This window comes from Lupinus angustifolius, chromosome LG04, assembly GCF_001865875.1.
Source record: "Lupinus angustifolius cultivar Tanjil chromosome LG04, LupAngTanjil_v1.0, whole genome shotgun sequence".
NCBI lineage: Eukaryota > Viridiplantae > Streptophyta > Magnoliopsida > Fabales > Fabaceae > Lupinus > Lupinus angustifolius.
The window spans coordinates 22088336-22106566 of NC_032012.1; the positions used below are offsets into that span (position 1 = coordinate 22088336).

An 18231-nucleotide genomic window follows, 5' to 3' on the forward strand; every position below is an offset into this window, starting at 1 on the left:
AAAATGCAAACCTGATAAGCAATGAATACAATACCTAGCAAAAAGAGAAACACGCGTGGCAGGAAGAGATTGTTGTGTAGTGAGACCGAGACGTATTTCACCCTGCGATTGACTGCTTTTTATGGTCAACTCACGAATGGAGGAAGTATGCAGATCCAACGGCTAGGGATCGAGGATGCACGGATAAACGATGAACCCACCCACACACGATTGATTCTCGCAGCAAATTTTTTATTTTTTCCTCCTTTTTTCGCAGGACACTTTTGGGAGCTTTTTTTTGATGTTTTGGCAGGATTTCAATAGTACTTTCTGTGTCCTCTTCTCCTCTTCCTAACCCACTATTTATAGGAAAAAATAGCCCAACCGAAATCTCTAAAGATTTGCCTACATCTTTAATTTTTCATAAATCAAATATTCACCTTTTTAAAATCCAATCAAATTGATTTGATTTCCATTAACCAGGATATTTGAAAAATTGATTTCAAATCTGGAATTTGAATTTCAAATTTGAAATAAAAATCTTTTGAATTTTTTTTTTGATTTTTGATTTTTTTGAAATTCGAAAATTAATTTATTATTATTATTATTAGTTATTATGGCACCCAATTGTGTTTTTAAGCATGATATCTTATTTAAATGCTAAAAAAATCCGAAAATTAGTTTTAAAATCTTTCACCATCTTCCACTTATTGAATGCTATTTCGAAAAAAATTTTAAGAAGAAAACATTTATTTTTATTCTTTTTGTTTTGGAAGATGACATGTGGGCCTATGGCGGCCCAAACCCAAACAACATTTTTTTTGAAAAATTGTTTTTTAGGGCTTAGACTTTATTTGTATTTTCTTGAAATGGAAAACTTATTATTTGGAAATGAATTGGGCTTTTTCTGGGCCGGACAAAAATGAGTGTTCACAATATGGGATTCCAACAATGTCGTTGACGTTTCTCCATTCAATCATCTTTTTTCCAAGCTATGAGTTGCTAATATCTATTCTCCAGCTTGAGGGGATGTATTAAATATATACTTATATATAATGTTATTTGTATTGCAACAATTGCACTACTGTATAGTTTGTGTCATGGTTATTATGATAGTTGAGTTTGTGGTTTGTATTTTACTTTTTTATATTACTTGATTGGTCGGTTAAGTAACTACCAATCTTTATTAGATATATATTCTGCATTTTGCCATTGTTCAAAATCAATTCAAGATTAATAACAAAAATTAAATGTCTTCTTTCTTTTTGGCACTCTCAATTTCTTTTTTTTTGTTGGATTCTTAAAATCATTATTTCATTAATCTTGAAATTAGTGTCATTTGAGATGAAATACTTATATATAATATAAAAGGCATTAATATTATATAGGAATTCAATAATAAACATGTCATTCTTTCGTTAATCTTGAAATTAGTGCCATTTGAGATGAATAAAGTCTAAATACTTGTGTATAATATATAAAGGGCAAAAGAAACAATGGAACAAAAAAACATATTGAACCATATCTAGTAAAATGAGAAAAAGATGTATGAACTAATAGTGTAAGATTTTCGTATTGTTATTGTTTATTCATTGTTCATTTTCAATTATCATTGTCTCTTTAATAAAAGTAATACAAACGAATAGTGAATAATATAAATATTTACACTTTCAGTACATAAATATTACACTCATAATATATATATATATATCTATGACGATAAATAACTAGATATGTGTCTATATCTATATATTAAAATAAGTTCCAAAATTATATGGGAAAAGATTATTCAATCTATATTCCAAAATGATTTGACATAAAAATGATTTGATAGCACTTGGTAGAAAACTAGTCAAATAATTGAGAAAAAATATAATATCTATGTATTGATAGTGTAAAGATTTATATACAGTCACTATAACATCTGACATTCTCGTTAGAGTTATTTTTTAAAAGAGTTAATGATAATTAAATGTGAATGATAGATGATGCAATGACAATATATCAAATTTAAATACAGTTAATGCATACATTTTTCCTTTTTTTTTTAGGAAAATGAAAACATACCTATATATTTCCTAGAAAATATGATCAACTACCTTCAATATCTTTGATCTTGTATACAGATACATGGGCGAATACATAAGTTCTTTGGTCTTCAAGTTATATATGCACAATTGCTCTCAATGATTAAAAATCTTCCATTTTTAATAATGAGATGTTAGACTATAAATTTGTTGAATATGATTTGAGCACCACAAACCTTTATATAATTATTGCCCATAAAAAATAGAAATAAAACTTTTATCATCCCCTATAATAAAATCATTACCAAATGAGATGTGCATGTTAAACATAAAAAATACGACTTTAAAAGCTTTAACTTTTTTGAATAACTTATAGTACATGACTAGTGATATATGTAAGCCCACATATCAAGTAAATGTTTAACACATAATGTTTTATAGTCTGTAAGCCAATCTCCATCAAATAGTAACTATTCACTTTTTTAAGTTATTAGCATACGAAGCCAATCTCCATCAAATAGTAACTATTCACTTTTTTAAGTTATTAGCATACGATCCTTGATTCCCTATTTCTTGCTATCATGCTCATATCTCATCTTAACTAAATAAATAGTATAAGACTTTGTCAAATTGGGTAGATGGAGGGAAACATATAACTAAGTTGTTGGCTGGATCATTTCAGATATTTTATGCTAATTAATAATAAATAAAAGTAAGATCTAATAAGTGTGGCATAATATATTAGATTATTACCACCTACCTCACCTTCAACTTGTGCATCTTAATGAGAGCAACCATCCTTACCTTTATCAAAAAAGTCGAATTAAAGTTATAAAAGAAATTAACAATTAAGCAATGTAATTTTATTCAGCTTTATTTTACATTTATTAAAAATTTATATTTTTATTCCACGTCATAATCTTATTACAACGGGTGTTGGTTCAAGTGATACATGTTTAATTCCCCTCAACAAGTACTCGGGTTCGAGTCTTTTAGATAAAAAAAATACACGTTGAGAGAGTTAACCCTACATACATGTGGATGTTCATGGCTCGAACATGATTGACTTCCGTGCGAGAATAATTGTAAGAAATCAAAAAATAATAATCTTACTACAACAACCAAACATTTATCCCCAATACATGGAGTGAAATATATGTATCGAATAATATCATAATTTAAGTATTTTTTATCATTTATCTTATGATTTTTCTTAGTCTCCATCTTACTTTAAGAATTGAACTAACTTTAATTTGATTTACATTCACAATGGGACTTCTATCAGTTTCATTCACACATATTCAAACCACCTAATGCACAATTTACAATATTTTTTACAATAGGAGTTGCTCAAACTTTATCTATGATACATTCCTTTATAATCCTATATTGTTCAGTGTGTTCACTCATCCAACCCAATATTCTCATATTCGTTACCTAAGTCTATTTTCTAGTTGACATTCTATCACCAACATTCGATCTCATATAATATTGTAGGTCTTATAGTCATGCGTTAAAACCTCCCTTTAAATTGAAGTTTTACCTTTTTATCACAAATGATACTTGTAGTCCTCCGTCGTTTCATCAAACTCGCTTGAACCTTATGGTTTACATCCTCGCCAATTTTCTCATCATCTTGTATGATTGACCGAAAACACATAAATCTAGTATTCTAGTGACTTGTGAATGATATTATTCATAATCTTTACCATTATAGTTGAGTTTATTCATTTATTGCTAAACTTACAATCCATATGTTGTCTTACTTCGATATTATTATATTGTTGATCCATATTATAGAGATTTAAGAAAATTTTATGTTGGTAATCCAATGCCTAAAACAACCTTCACCTCTTATCTAGACTTACAACATACTATGTATAACATCAAACATATGGATGACAATGGTGTTGGGGCTTTTAACTTGCCACACAACACCAAACAGAAAATAGAAATAAGAAGAATGAAAATGAAGAGAAAATGAAGATTGTGAGTTAGAGAGAAGAAGAGAAAATTATATTGAATATTCCTTAATACATTCAAAGCAAAATAGAAACTTGCCTTTTATAGTAAACCTCTCACAACAGAAATTTAAACAGATTTCCTAAAATGGCAAGTTTCAACTATCAACAACAAAACACTTCTAAACAATTACAAGTTGAATTAAAGCCTATCTAACTTCAACACTCTTCCTTAACTCAAGTTTTTTTAGTGATACCACACCTATTTTTTGCTTCAATTCTTCAAAGTGATCACCCCTCAATGCCTTTGTAAAAGGGTCTGCAAGTTGATCTTCAGTGTTGCAATGGATGATCTGAATTCTTCCTTTGTTAACCAATCTTCTCAAGAAGTGAAACCTCACTTCTATGTGTTTACTTCTCCCATGACTTACTGGGTTTTTTGCCAAGTTTAATGTAGAAACATTATCAATTATGAGTTGCAGAGGAGCTGTGATTCTGGTTTTCAATTCTACAATAAGCTGCTCAAGCCAAACCAGTTGGCATGCTGCAAGACACTCTGAGATATACTCTGCTTCACATGATGAGAGGGCAATTACTTTCTATTTTGATGAACACCATGAGATAAGTGCTTCATTGATTAAAAAAAAATATCCAGAGGTGCTCTTCCTCTCTACCAAATCTCCTCCAAAGTCAGATTCTGCATACCCAACAAGCTGAAGTTCTGGTTCTGATTTCTTTGTGCCAAATGGAAAGAAAATTCCATGATCTTTAGTGTCTTTAACATATCTCAATACCCTCTTTGCAGCAAGTAAGTGAGTTCTCTTTGGCTTACTCATGAATCTACTTACTAGTCCAACACCAAAAGCTAAATCAGACCTGCTATTGGCAAGTATCTTAGAGATCCCATTATTTGTTTGAAGTTAGTTTCCTCCACTGATTCTTCATGTTCATCCAAAGTCAGTTTAAGATTAACTTCAACTGGACTGTTTGCTGAGTTGCAAGAGTCCATGTTAAATTTCTTTAGTATCTCCTTAGCATACTTGCTTTGATGCATCACCATCCCTGACTTGGTGTAGGCAAATTCCATTCCTAGAAAGTAGCTCAACCTTCCTAGATCTGTCATTTCGAATTCTGCATTCATGACCTTCTTGAATTCCTCTATCCTTTCTGTGCTTGAACCAGTCACAAGTAGATCATCCACATATAGACAAATGATCAAGATTTCTCCATCTTTATCTTCCCTAACATATACTCCATGCTCCACATTGCATTTCAAGAACCTTAGCTTGAACAAGAATGCATCAATTCTCTTGTTCCATGCTCTTGGTGCTTGTTTTAACCCATACAATGCCTTATTCAATCTGTATACATGTTGTTCTTTTCCTTTTACCACATAACCAGGTGGTGGTTGAACAAACACTTCTTCTATCAATGGACCATGAAGGAATGCAGACTTCACATCCAATTGAAACAGCTTCCACTCTTTTGTACAAGCAATTGCAACCACTAACCTTATGGTTTCAATTCTTGCTACTGGAGCAAAAACTTCTGTGTAATCCACACCTTGTTTATGTAGGAATTCCTTAGCCACAAGCCTAGCTTTGTATTTTGAGATTGAGTCATCTGGATTGAGCTTTTGTTTGAAAATCCATTTGACTCCAATCTGATGCTTGTCTGCTGGAAGTTTTACTAAGGGCCATCTCTCATTCTTCTCAATGGACCTGATTTCCTCACTCATTGCTTTCTTCCATACTTCTTGTGTCATTGCTTCAGCCTCATTAATTGGACATGCTTCTGCCATCAATGCCAAGTGGATCGATTCTCCTTCATGGTTGATTTGATCATCAGAACACATCTCATAGTCTCTGAGTCTACTTGGTATTGATCTTTGTCTTTGTGATCTTGATACTTCATTGCCTTCTGCTACTGATTCTATGATTTCACTTGTATCTTCATTAATTCTGGTTACAGATTCAATCTCAAGAACCAGTTTCTTTAGACTTGTTTGCATTTGTCTCCAATTCCATTTCTCATCCGCAAGCACCAACACATCCCTGCTGATCACAACTCTATCATTAATAGGGTCTAGAAATTTATAGGCACCATTTGAGTGATACCCTATTAAGATTATTGCTTCACTTTTGTCCTGCAATTTGGTTCTTCTCTGATCTGGTATATGATTGTAGACCAATGAGCCAAACACTTTGAGATGACTTACTGTTGGTTTTCTTCCAGACCAGGCTTCAATAGGCACCATTCCTTCAAGTCTCTTTGTAGGACATCTATTCAAGATATACACTGATGTTGCCACTGCCTCAGCCCATAGCTTTTGAGGTAAATCTTTTGCTTTAATCAGACTTCTGGCCATGTTCCTAATTGTTCTATTTCTCCTTTCTGCAAGTCCATTGAGTTGTGGTGTGTATGGTGGAGTGATTTCATGCTTGATTCCATGATCTCTGCAGTATGCTTCAAAATCATTTGAAGTAAATTCACCTCCTCCATATGTTTTGAAGATCTTCAAGTGTTTTCCACTTTCCTTTTCTACAACAACTTTGAAGTTCTTGAATGAGACAAATGCTTCACCTTTTGCTTTCAATACATCCACCCAAGTCATTCTACTATATTCATCTACAAAGATGATAAAGTACTTGTTGCCTGAAAGTGAAGGAGTTTCAAAAGGGCCACATACATCAGAGTGAACTACTTTCAAGACTGTTTTAGAAGTCATTATATTTTCAGTCTTGAAAGAGTTCCTTGCTTGCTATCCAATCAAACATACCTCACATATTTTCTATGGTAGTGTTGTTATTGGAAGACCTGGAAGACCAGAAACCACTTGTTTAGTCCCTAGTTGATGCAAACTTTTTAAGTTTAGGTGCCCCAACCTTGAGTGCCAAAGCCAACTTTGATCTCTGGTCTCAACTGAACTCCTGCATTGGACTTATGCATCATTGAAGCTTACTTGAAATGTTCAATTCTTAGAAGCTTTGGTTCTCAAGATTAGCTTCCCATCAGAATCAAACAATTCAAGTTGGCTATTCTTCATGAGAACATAGAATCCTTTCTCAATCAGTTAACCTATGCTCAGTAGATTGTACTTCATCTTTGGCACATAGAGAACATTTGATACTATTGCTTTTGATCCATTCTCCCTCATGATCACAACACTGCCTGCTCCTTCTGCTGATAGAGAACTATCATCTGCAAATTTGACTCTACTTCTCTTTGTTGAATCAAAGTCTTTCAACCACTCTTTATGATTTGTCATGTGGTTTGAACATCTTGAATCCAAGTACCAAAATTCAGAATGTGATTTTGTTGCAGCATCAGTAACCATTAGATTCAAAGGTTCTGAATCTGAGTCTTCGTGAGTTGTGAGTGCCTCCTCCTTATGCCTTGATTGCTTGCTTTTATCATTGCCACATTCATAGGAGTAGTGACCTAATTTGTGACAATTGAAGCATTCTACTTTGCTCTTATCAAACTTCTTCTGATTATAGTTCAATTTTGATCTTCCTCTTTTATAAGAAGATTCAGACCAATCTTGACTTGTTTTCCTTCGGTTAAGGCTTTGTTTCCCTTTCCACTTCTTATCTTTTCTTCTATCATCATCATTGTGAATTGCTTTTAAGGTTTATGAATTGCTTTTAAGGCTTGCTCTGCTTTCTTCATTGGATTTCTCTCAATCAGCCTTAATTCATGTGCCTCCAAAGAGCTTTGCAACTCTTCTATCTTCATGAGAGTGACATCTTTTGATTCTTCAATGGCCACAACTATGAAATCAAATCTTGGAAGCAAAGATCTCATGATTTTCTCAATAACCATGGTATCTGTAATTGCTTCACCATACCCCTTCATATGGTTGGTTATTGTGAGAATCTTGGTGAAGTATTCACCAACCTTGTCACCCTCCTCCATATGCAATAGCTCACATTGCTTCCTTAGTGATTGAAGTTTAACTTTCTTGATCTTGTCCCCTCCAGCATGACTTGTCACCAATATGTCCCATGCTTCTTTGGCTGTCATGGCACTTTGTATCTTCTCAAAGTGAACATCATCCACACATTGGTGGATCAGAAACAAAGCTTCGTTGTCTTTCTTTTGTGCTTCTGATTGATCCAGTGACAAGACTCCATCTTGTACAACCTCAATGACTTCTTGATATCGAAACAGAACCTTCATCTGAGTTTGCCATCTATCCCAATTCTTATTGGTAAGAATATGAAGCCCATTGCTTGAAGGTTATTGATGTTTCCACTCATCCTTCAACTCTTTCACTGTTCTGCTTCTGTCAATTTCTCCTCCAACCAGTTGATTCGCACACAACTATCTCAACTCCCTTTCAATCAGATCAGCTTATGCAATTTGATTCCCACGGGACCTTGATTTTCCTTCGCTCTAGATACCAAGTTTGTTGGGGCTTTTAACTTGCCACACAATACCAAACAGAAAACAAATATAAGAAGAATGAAAATGAAGAGAAAATGAAGATTGTGAGTTAGAGAGAAGAAGAGAAAATTATATTGAATATTGTGAGTTGGTGAATTAGAAACTTGCCTTTTATAGTAAACCTATCACAACAGAAATTTAAACAGATTTCCTAAAATGGTAAGTTTCAACTATCAACAACAAAACACTTCTAAACAATTACAACTTGAATTAAAACCTATCTAACTTCAACAAATGGTATCCGGATCCATGAGTATATGCAACGGGTCGGGTCTGGGTTTATGTTTTTGGAGTCATGCATGATTGAGATTCGAGTTTCTAAGACCTATTGTTGGAGGGTCTGGGTCTAAGCAATAGAGTACCCAGACCCACAGGTACTAGGACCCGCTATTCCTTCATATATATATATATATATATATTGTTAATCCAAAATGACATAATGTTATATTTTTAATTCATACATGTGATACAATAATGTTATATTGTTAAGTAGTGATATGATGTTAATTGATATGTATAATCTAATATTTTGTTGATTGAATAATTCTTACTAAATCAATTTTACATCATAATGTTGAAATAGTCAATTTAAAATGAGTTTAAAACTTTAAAATGTTTTATATTTTTTCTCTTGTTGAATAACTAAATAACATATAAGATTGTACGAAACAAACACACAATTACTTAAATTATTCACAATTGTTTTTAATGTACTTAATTTGTGGATACCTGCAAATTCAATGGGTACCCAATGAGCTGGGTAGCAGATCCGTCGGCTACTGACACAGGTGTGGATCAAAAAATGAAACAATGATACGAGTCTAGATAATATATTATCCGAACTCATTCATACTTACTGTCATCCTTAACCAAACACATATAAACATGTTTACATCATATTTCATTACATCTCTAAAATTAAATATACTGCTATTATTAATAATAAATTTTGATATTATTTTATTTCTTAAAGTTTACTCTATATCTATATGATTCTGATTATAGTCAATATTAATCTATAAAAAGAGATATATTAAATTAAAAATAAAACATTCACAATCACAAGCCGTAAAAAAGAAGGTAAAGATGGAAGAAAATAGGAAAGAGTGGATGGGCCATGGTAACAGACACATAAGTCAAAGTCCACGTCAAAGTCATCACAATAACCCAAGTAAACCTTCCATCGTATTTTCAACCAAACCCAATGGGCAAATACGTAAAACCACACAACCAACTCCACCTATATCACACTAACACAACACAACCCTCTTTCAATATTGTATGGGCGGAGGAGGAGCGGCGATGTCGTACGCGGAGGCGCAATATACATCGGCGAAGACATCAGTGTGGTGGGATATAGAGAATTGTCAAGTTCCTAAAGATTGTGATCCTCATGCTATTGCTCAGAACATAAGTTCCGCTCTTGTTCATTTGAAATATTGTGGTCCCGTTTCTATCTCCGCTTACGGCGACACCACTCGCATCACTTCCACCGTTCAACAAGCACTTTCCAGTACCGGAATCTCGCTCAATCATGTCCCCGCCGGTATTCTATTCTATTCATTCTGTTTCTCATTCGATTACTTATTTTGTTGTTGTTATTGTCCAAGTTAGGGTTTCTAATTTTAGGTTCTCGAAACTTTGTTATTTTTGAAAAATAAACTGATTGTTTGGTTTTAATTCGCACTGGTGGATTCAGGAAGAACACTTCTGCTATGTTTCTAACAAGTAGAATGGTAGGGTTAGTGTTTGGGTTGCATGTTCGAACAATTTCCATTCAGATCTATAAGATGCTATAATTTAAGTTGTTGATTAAAAATAAGTAGAATGAAGAATTTCGTGCCATTTTTTAGCTTTCAATGATTTATCATGCATTAACTGCCTTTGTGCTGAAGTTATAGACACTTCAATGGTCTATTCATGCTCGTTAACCAATGATAAGTTTGTAAAATAGGTACTGAAGTTATGATTGATTAATATAGAGTGTGAATGGTCAAACTGGAGTGCTTTGTATTACGATTATGGGGAGTGTGAATTGAGAAATTGGAGTTTAAGTAGCACTACCCTTATCTACGTGCTTAGTTATTCATTTTATTTGGATTTAATTATGCATGTATCTTGTATATAGGGAATTTGAAGATTCATTGGGGTAGGCAATGATAGGGATCTATTTATGCGATGAAATGCCGAATCTTGGATGATTTTATAGATTTGTGTGTAGGACTTTCCTTAATATGTCACAAGCCTTTTCAGAGTAATAATTTGTGCATTTATTTATATCCTCTTTTCACTTACATCTCTTACTGATGTTTTCCTATCTGTGTACAGGAGTTAAAGATGCCAGCGACAAGAAGATTCTTGTCGACATGCTGTTCTGGGCAGTGGACAATCCTGCACCTGCTAATTATTTATTAATTTCAGGGGACCGAGACTTCTCCAACGCTCTTCATCAATTGCGGATGAGGAGATATAATATCCTCCTTGCACAACCCCAGAAAGCATCAGCACCCCTAGTCGCAGCCGCAAAGAGTGTGTGGCTTTGGACTAGTCTCTTGGCTGGAAAACCTCCTCTCACTGATAGTGAATCACAACAATTTGGTAATAACAGCTTCCAATCATCTTCAGACACCTTACCAATTCCAGTATCCAATTCCGCTCAGATACCACAGCATGTGAACTCCTATTCAGATGTTAATACAGGAAATCCGAAATTTCCAAATACAGGAAGGGGCTTTGATTCTAGACAGCAGGGGAAAGCAACTTGGAGAGGTCCAAGTAAACCAAATGGACCCAGAGCCATGAATCCTTCTACTGTTGGGGTTCAAGAAAGTCGTAGCAATATGAACTCTTTTCGACCTGGCAACTATAACCCAAATATTTCCTCAAGTGTGTCTGCTCAAAATCTTATGCATGGCAATTCTGATAAATCATGGAGCAATAACAGTAATCAACAGGGCAATCATCAAAATCCACATTCACAGCCATTAAGATCTAACAGTTTTCCTTCGCAACCTCCTTTTGCTCCAACTACTTCATATTCTCCACACCCCCCTTCGCAACCTCTTTTTCTGAATCCTCCTTCGCAACCTTATTTTGCTCCAACTACTTCATATCCTCCAAATCCCCAAAACTTTGCAACGCCAGTAGTGCCACCTAGGGCAGGTGGACCCAGCTTCTCTGCACGGCCGCTTACCAATGTGGTGGATATTGGCAATCTGAATATTTCTGCGCATCCCAGTAGTACTCATGATCTTCGCCCCGTTAAGCAATGGAGTGGAGAGTTGAAACAGAGTTCCAGCAGTAGTTCCCCACGTCCTGTAAGACCATTTGACAAACAAAATGGACATATGGTGCATAGCACACAACAGTCATACAACGGCTATCCACAGCGTCCTGAATATCGACCTAAATCATTGGCACCTATGGGTGACAAAAATGTTCCTGCTAATGGTGTATGGGGACCTGAAGGATACCCTAAACCTTCTGAGTACGTACAAGGTCTTATAGGAGTAGTTTTACTTGCCTTGAATACACTAAAAACTGAAAAAATCATGCCAACTGAGTCAAATCTAGCAGACTGCATTCGTTATGGTGATCCCAAACACCGCAACACTGACGTTAAGAAGGCTCTAGAGCATGCTATTGAGCAGCAGATGGTGGTGAAGCAGAACTTAGGTGCTTTGCAGTTATATGTTGGTAAGAATGATAAAGTTTGGAAGTGTGTGAACCCTATAGGTGGTAATCCTAAACAGCATTCTCAAGAAATATGGGATGAGATTCAAAAATATATATCAACTCCTTCTGGAAGATCAGCAATAATGGGTACTCAGTGCAAGTAAGGATACTCTAATTGCTGATTTATATTTACTTCCTTAATTTTCTCACTGACCTTATGCATTTCAACTGTCTCTCCTTTAGGTATGAAGCAGGTATTGTGATTAAGAATATGTGCTTAAAAGATCATGTCTTGGGTGATGTCCTACAGATTTTGAACATGGTGATCACCCATAAAAAATGGATTGTGCATCATCAATCGGGATGGCAACCACTTAATGTTACTCTAGCTGAGATCAATTCTGATCTCGGGGCCATAGCTGGCCCATAACTGTTCTCACACAAAAGTGCACGCAGAGAAAACAAAAGCAATATATCAACAACTGGTTGGACTATGCAGCTAGGAATTATTCAAACAAACTTTGTTTTCTCGTGCAAATTAAAGGTAGGTAGTAATGGTGAACTATAGTATGATAAGTACCTTGAAAGCTACATCTTATTGTTATTATTCTTAGTTAAGCTCTTCATTCTGCTTGAGGGAGAAATGGAAGTAGCATTTGGACAATAGTTGAGACATAGAAAACCCAAAAATTTCTCATGGTCTCCTAGGTTGCAAATAATTGATTGCTACTATGGCCTGTTTTGCATCATTTGGATTTGCCTTGCTTATAGTATGCCTTCACGTTAAACTCCGGTTTCTGCTCATTTTCCATCTTCATACAAATTAATTCTTGCTTGGAGATTGACTTATTTGATTGAGCTCACTTGGATCCTTTGACTGGAGTCTCCTAATTAGCTTCCAGGATTTCGGCCAAGTATGTGTTATATTGAGCTTGAGGCAAGTTAGTTACAATCCACTGCGCTGTTTGTATATCTCTTGACATGGTCTACCAAATTAGATTGTTGAGAGACTATGCAGCCCATAAACTGTTGTATAACCTATTGTTGATTGGCTATATCTACAAAATGCAATGAGAAGTTTAACTACCGGATAGAGACACTTTGAATTGCTCTAGTTGAAGGAAACCACACTCCTAAGTTTATCTATGAAGCTGATCTGATTATTTACTTCATTATCACCATTTCACAATTACAAGGCATGTTGCTTTGGATTTTCACTCCGAACAAATACACATCTATGGAGTATAAAAATGATCAGAGATCATGAAACCAAACGGTACTGCATTTTATTGCATCTCTTGTTGCTCAGGGTGCCTACTGATTTTAATGTTTCATTAGTTATTTGAACTTTGGCCTTTGGAATGCTATTCTCAATGCTCTCAAGAATTTGGATTATTCAGTCAGGAATTGGTGCCAGGTCCTGCAGATTTGTCATTTCATTTTAATGCCAGTAACTATGTATAATATGAAGTATCTATCTGGATATGTGCATTGTATAATATAGAATGTTTAATAGTATGCCTCCAGCTTTTGAAATTCGCCTGCAGCGTTTTGTTTTGTTTGTTTCTTGTTGGAAAATTCATCTTGTTATTTTTATCTCTATATAACTCTTGTATTTAAAATCTTTGCGCTTAACAGTCAAATGAATAATTGGATAATTTGGGTGCCTTTGGAATATAAAAAACGTCAACAAGTTTTCATGCCTGGGTGGAAAAGAAAAATCAGTACGCTTCATTCTTGGGTTGCAAAGGAGAATGAATAAACTGCGTATAATTACTTTGTTTCAATTTCACTGTTCTTTTACCGTACATTTCATATAGTTGTAGCACATGCCTGACGTGTGTTTTTGAGAAAAAAATGTCAAACTTATCTTTTCTTCTGCATCTAGCACAATTATAATACTGTCAAAACTTTTTGCTTTGATAGAAATTGAGTTATCGTGCTAAGGATAAAAAAAAAATTCCATTAAATCTTTTGATAGATTATGAACTTTTATGTTTTATCGTCTCTAATCTCCATAAATCTTTCTTTAGCCTTCTTTTTTAGCCTTCCTTTTTAGCCTTCCTTTTCTCCTCTACTACACCTTATTCCTCCCTTCTCCCCAAGTTTGAACCATTTTTCACTAATTTTTGTTTCCTCATGGCAATTCCTTCTGGATCTTTGATTTCTCCTTTCCACTTAGGAGAGGATGGTGATCGATAATGGGTTTGATTGTTAACGAAACTAGAGACATGGGGTTTAGTTGCTTGGGCTCTCAAAACGGACTTCAACTTCGGGGGAATTTCTAAATTGAACACCATATTGGAAAAAATGGATGAGGACCGAATGTCGGACTTTCTACTTAAGCATCATAGTGTAAACAACCTTGGTTTACATTACTAATTGAACTAGGGATTGAATCCACCAACGGGTTAAAACAATTCACTTAAATTTAAAAAACAAAAAGACACTATTCTAATATCATGCTTGGTCCATAAAAGATGGAGGAATGTTAATTTAAACCTTATTTGATACTTAAATTTTTGAGTTTAATGACTGGAATTTATAACATTCTAAAAAATCAAATGCTCACTCTAAACATTAAAATTGTCCAAAAACAGTGTTTTACACGTTTTTAAGGCAGTTAATGAAAGTTATACACTTTACGAAAAGAGAATAAAATATCTCATCATATTAGGAGACAATTTATCTCATTCAACCAATAAAAGTATGACATATACCATTTTGTTTAGTTTTAGAAATACTTTTACAAAAAATAATTAAATAAGACACATGTCATGATTTTAGTGGTTGAAAAAAGATAATTTATCTCCTGATACTAGGAAATACTTTATTCTCATTAGAAAAATGAAGCAAGCATAAGAAAAGTGAAAACAAAAGGCCACGTGAGACTAGCTTGTAGTAGTCCTTAATTATTATCTTAAACTAGTTTTTGATTGAGCTTGGAAGAATTAGCATGCTCAAAGTGTCTCAATTGGTTTTTTACTGGAAAATATTGAGTTTAAACTAGAGGTAGGGCTAGCTAAACCTAATAGGTTGTTGCGAATTCCATAGACATTATCATGTTTTTGTGGATAAAACAAAAGAATATTCAGGAGCTCGGTACAACCAACCTGCAAAGGATTAAGGAGCTCAGTAGAACAAGAAACAAACATAATTAACAGTGTGAAAACCCAAAGTCGTGCAGGAATGAAATAAAGTGCATACGTAATTGCATATTAAGGTATATGCCTAGCAAGATCATAAATTTGACTACAACTAACCTAAAACTCAGTACAACAACAACACAAGAAAGCAAGATAATTGACAGTGTAATACCCCAAACTCGTACAGGAATGAAAGTAAGTACATATATAGTTGCATATTAAGATATATGCCTTGCAAGAACATAAATTTTAGATTGCATTGAAAGAAAAACTAACAGTCATCACATTATTTATCAGAAGACAGAAGGTTGATGAAAATGTGACGATAACTTCAGGAACACGAGAAATTTGAATTATTTTCCAAAATAGTTGCTAAAATTTGCAGGCCAAATTCACAATACAAAATGGCCAGAAATTGTGTCATACTCGTACACAACAATGAGCAATTTTTAAAATGAGAACTAAAAGTGAACATCAACTACCAAGGGAGAGTCTGTTAGTTTTTAGCAGTTGATTTGGTATATGGCCAACAACAAGTATGTTTGAATTTTCTCAATGAAGCATAATATGTTTGAAACTCAAAAAGGTATCATATAAGGTTTAAATAACACAGCTGGATAAGCACTGCACAAACATAAACCTCACATTACACTTGAACAATAAAGTATGTTTGAATTTCAAGTAAGACAGCAGATCCATCAAGTTATTAAGTTTTCAAACATGCAACACATGGCTATTCAAAAGTGAGATTTGCTAAGGCACAAGTCAAAATCTTCCCAACGAAAAAAAACATTCCTGAAACCAAACCAATAAAAAATCCAATTGCTAAAATGACTTGATTACAGTTACCATATTCCCAAATGACCAATGCCATAGTGAAGAAACTGGAAAAAGAATATACTAACATCTGACCAGTGATCACTCACTTACAGAAAAGTAACAATGTGCATAACATAATTACAGCCAGGCACTTAAAAATACAATAGAATTTGATAATCAGAATCTCATCAGTACAGAGGCTTTTTACAATGGATAGATGAAATCAATGTATCAGATATAAGTGAAAATGGTTCGTTGAGAAGCACCCTGAAAAATAATATATAATAGACCATCTTTGATCCATGTAGCCGACCCCACCTAGTGGGAATAAGGCTCGGTTGTTGTTGTACCCTGAAAACAAGTCAAATGTGTTCTTACTGAAATTTCCTCGGCACTAACTCTACAAACCATTATTGGCTTTGGCGCTTTGTCTATCTGCAGTTAAACCATATGATTCAGTAACTTAGCAAAAACCAGTACCATTCATGAAAACAAATTAAAGAGATAATAAAATTCTCTTGACCTTGAAAAGTCTGAATTTTTCCACAGCTACTAGTAACATAAACTACTCTACTCTGACACTCTTTACACGCTCCAAATCTTCACCACTTGCAAGGTTATCTTTAACAATAGCATTCCCATTCCCATTACCTCTAACAACAGAATGAGGAACCCCATTGTTGTTCACAGCCACAGATGAACCATACTGGGGCAATGGCATCGGCGATGGCAAAACCACCGGAGAAACCCTAGCCTTATTATTCTGCACATTCAACTCCTCTTTTTTACTCACAACGCTATGATTCACCTGACCCTGAACCTTCTGATTATTACTCCCCATATTCCTAGAGCCGGAAACCTCGATAGAACCCTCGAGACGCTGCAAACTATCGACACACACCAGCGCCTCCCTAGCCCTCTTCCTCGCCGCTGCAGACTCGCGAACATTCCTATCAGCTGTCGCTCTGGCAGCAGCCAAAGCCCTAGTGACGGAAGCACATGCGATTTTCGCAGCACAGAGCGAAATAAGTGCGTGCTTTTTATCAAACACGTTATGTGCATTATTAGGGCTCAAGAATTTGGAATCAGGATTGGAACATGGATGACAGAGGAATGAGGAAGGTGGAGGTGATGTAGAAGGGAGGCATCGAAGATGTGTGAGGGAAGAGCATTTGATGCAAGAGATGAAACGGTGCGTTGAAGATGATGACGTGGATGAGAGATGGTGATCGAAGAATTCTAAGCAGGTGGGGCAGAAGGAAGAGGGGTGGAGGCGGAGGACACAGGAGGAGCAGAGGCTGCGATCTGTGCCGCGGTAAAGGACGCGGTGGAGGAACCACCGTTGTTTTAGGTTGCAGTTGTTGCAAACGCCTTTTGTGGCGGTGGTGGTGGGGTTTGGAGGAGGTGGTGGCGGAGTGGATTTAATCGGTGGAGGGTTCATGGCAATGGAGATGAGTGTTTCGGAGACGTGAAATATTATTAGGGTTTATGCGGAAGAGAAGAAAGAGGAGAGAAGATCAGAAAAAATTGAAATGGATCCCTCACTGATCCAATTCCATTGTTGGGTCCATTAATTTCTTGTTTTTGGAGACAATTATTTTTTGGGTTAAATATAACGTTCCTTTCAACTCTTTTAATATCCATCTCAATCTCATACATTGTATTATTTGTATTTGAACCTACTTTTTTAATTATTCTTTACTTTTATTTGCTTAATAGAAAATATTAGTTTGTTAATATTCATTTTTCAAAATATGATATTGATCCAGTGATATAAGATTTATTAGATCATTACAAGAACCAAAAGGTTATTGATTCAATTATTATAAGCGACACTTGTTGAGCTGAAAAAAAAGTCTCACACCCGAAATATATTAGTTCCTTATACATGGAGTGTGAGAAAATATCAATGTTAATTAATACCAAAAAAAATATTCATCTTAATCTTTTTATACCTTCATTCCTTAAACCCTACCCACAATCACTCCTTATTTTTTGAGTTTTATTATTAATGGCTAAATATATTTGTTTTTTTAATGATGAAACATCACTAAATAATCAATTTATTAAAAAGTTACTGAACTGGCTTTTAAGCAAACAAGAATTACACGAACATAAAATAATATAAGACATTAGATTTTATTAAAGTAATTTTAGCAAGAACTTATTTTTTGT

The 18231-nt window shown here is 34.7% G+C and overlaps 3 protein-coding genes across 3 annotated transcripts; 1 reads left to right on the forward strand and 2 right to left on the reverse strand.

Moving 5' to 3' along the window:
• On the reverse strand, positions 7041-8149 carry LOC109344724. The gene is made up of 2 exons (XM_019583476.1): positions 7626-8149; positions 7041-7569 (listed from the first exon to the last, which is right to left on the reverse strand). The coding sequence occupies exons 1-2, from the start codon at positions 8147-8149 to the stop codon at positions 7041-7043; spliced, it is 1053 nt and encodes a 350-aa protein (XP_019439021.1).
• Positions 9664-13629, forward strand: LOC109346239. Its single transcript, XM_019585682.1, has 3 exons — positions 9664-9962; positions 10745-12251; positions 12335-13629. The coding sequence occupies exons 1-3, from the start codon at positions 9698-9700 to the stop codon at positions 12519-12521; spliced, it is 1959 nt and encodes a 652-aa protein (XP_019441227.1). The 5' UTR covers positions 9664-9697; the 3' UTR covers positions 12522-13629.
• LOC109346240 lies at positions 16037-17651 on the reverse strand. The gene is made up of 2 exons (XM_019585683.1): positions 16580-17651; positions 16037-16491 (listed from the first exon to the last, which is right to left on the reverse strand). Exon 1 carries the CDS (start codon positions 17495-17497, stop codon positions 16622-16624), a length of 876 nt encoding a protein of 291 aa, XP_019441228.1. The 5' UTR covers positions 17498-17651; the 3' UTR covers positions 16037-16491; positions 16580-16621.

Excerpts from the sequence above, each read along its gene's own strand:
- LOC109346240 (XM_019585683.1), bottom strand. The coding sequence starts at position 17,497 with ATGAACCCTCCACCGATTAAATCCACTCCGCCACCACCTCCTCCAAAC.
- LOC109346239 (XM_019585682.1), top strand. The coding sequence starts at position 9,698 with ATGGGCGGAGGAGGAGCGGCGATGTCGTACGCGGAGGCGCAATATACA. Across the intron at positions 9,963-10,744 it reads GCTCAATCATGTCCCCGCCG|GAGTTAAAGATGCCAGCGAC; the intron begins GTATTCTATTCT and ends ATCTGTGTACAG. Across the intron at positions 12,252-12,334 it reads ATAATGGGTACTCAGTGCAA|GTATGAAGCAGGTATTGTGA; the intron begins GTAAGGATACTC and ends TCTCTCCTTTAG.
- LOC109344724 (XM_019583476.1), bottom strand. The coding sequence starts at position 8,149 with ATGAAGGTTCTGTTTCGATATCAAGAAGTCATTGAGGTTGTACAAGAT. Across the intron at positions 7,570-7,625 it reads AATCCAATGAAGAAAGCAGA|AAGAAAAGATAAGAAGTGGA; the intron begins GCAAGCCTTAAA and ends TGATGATGATAG.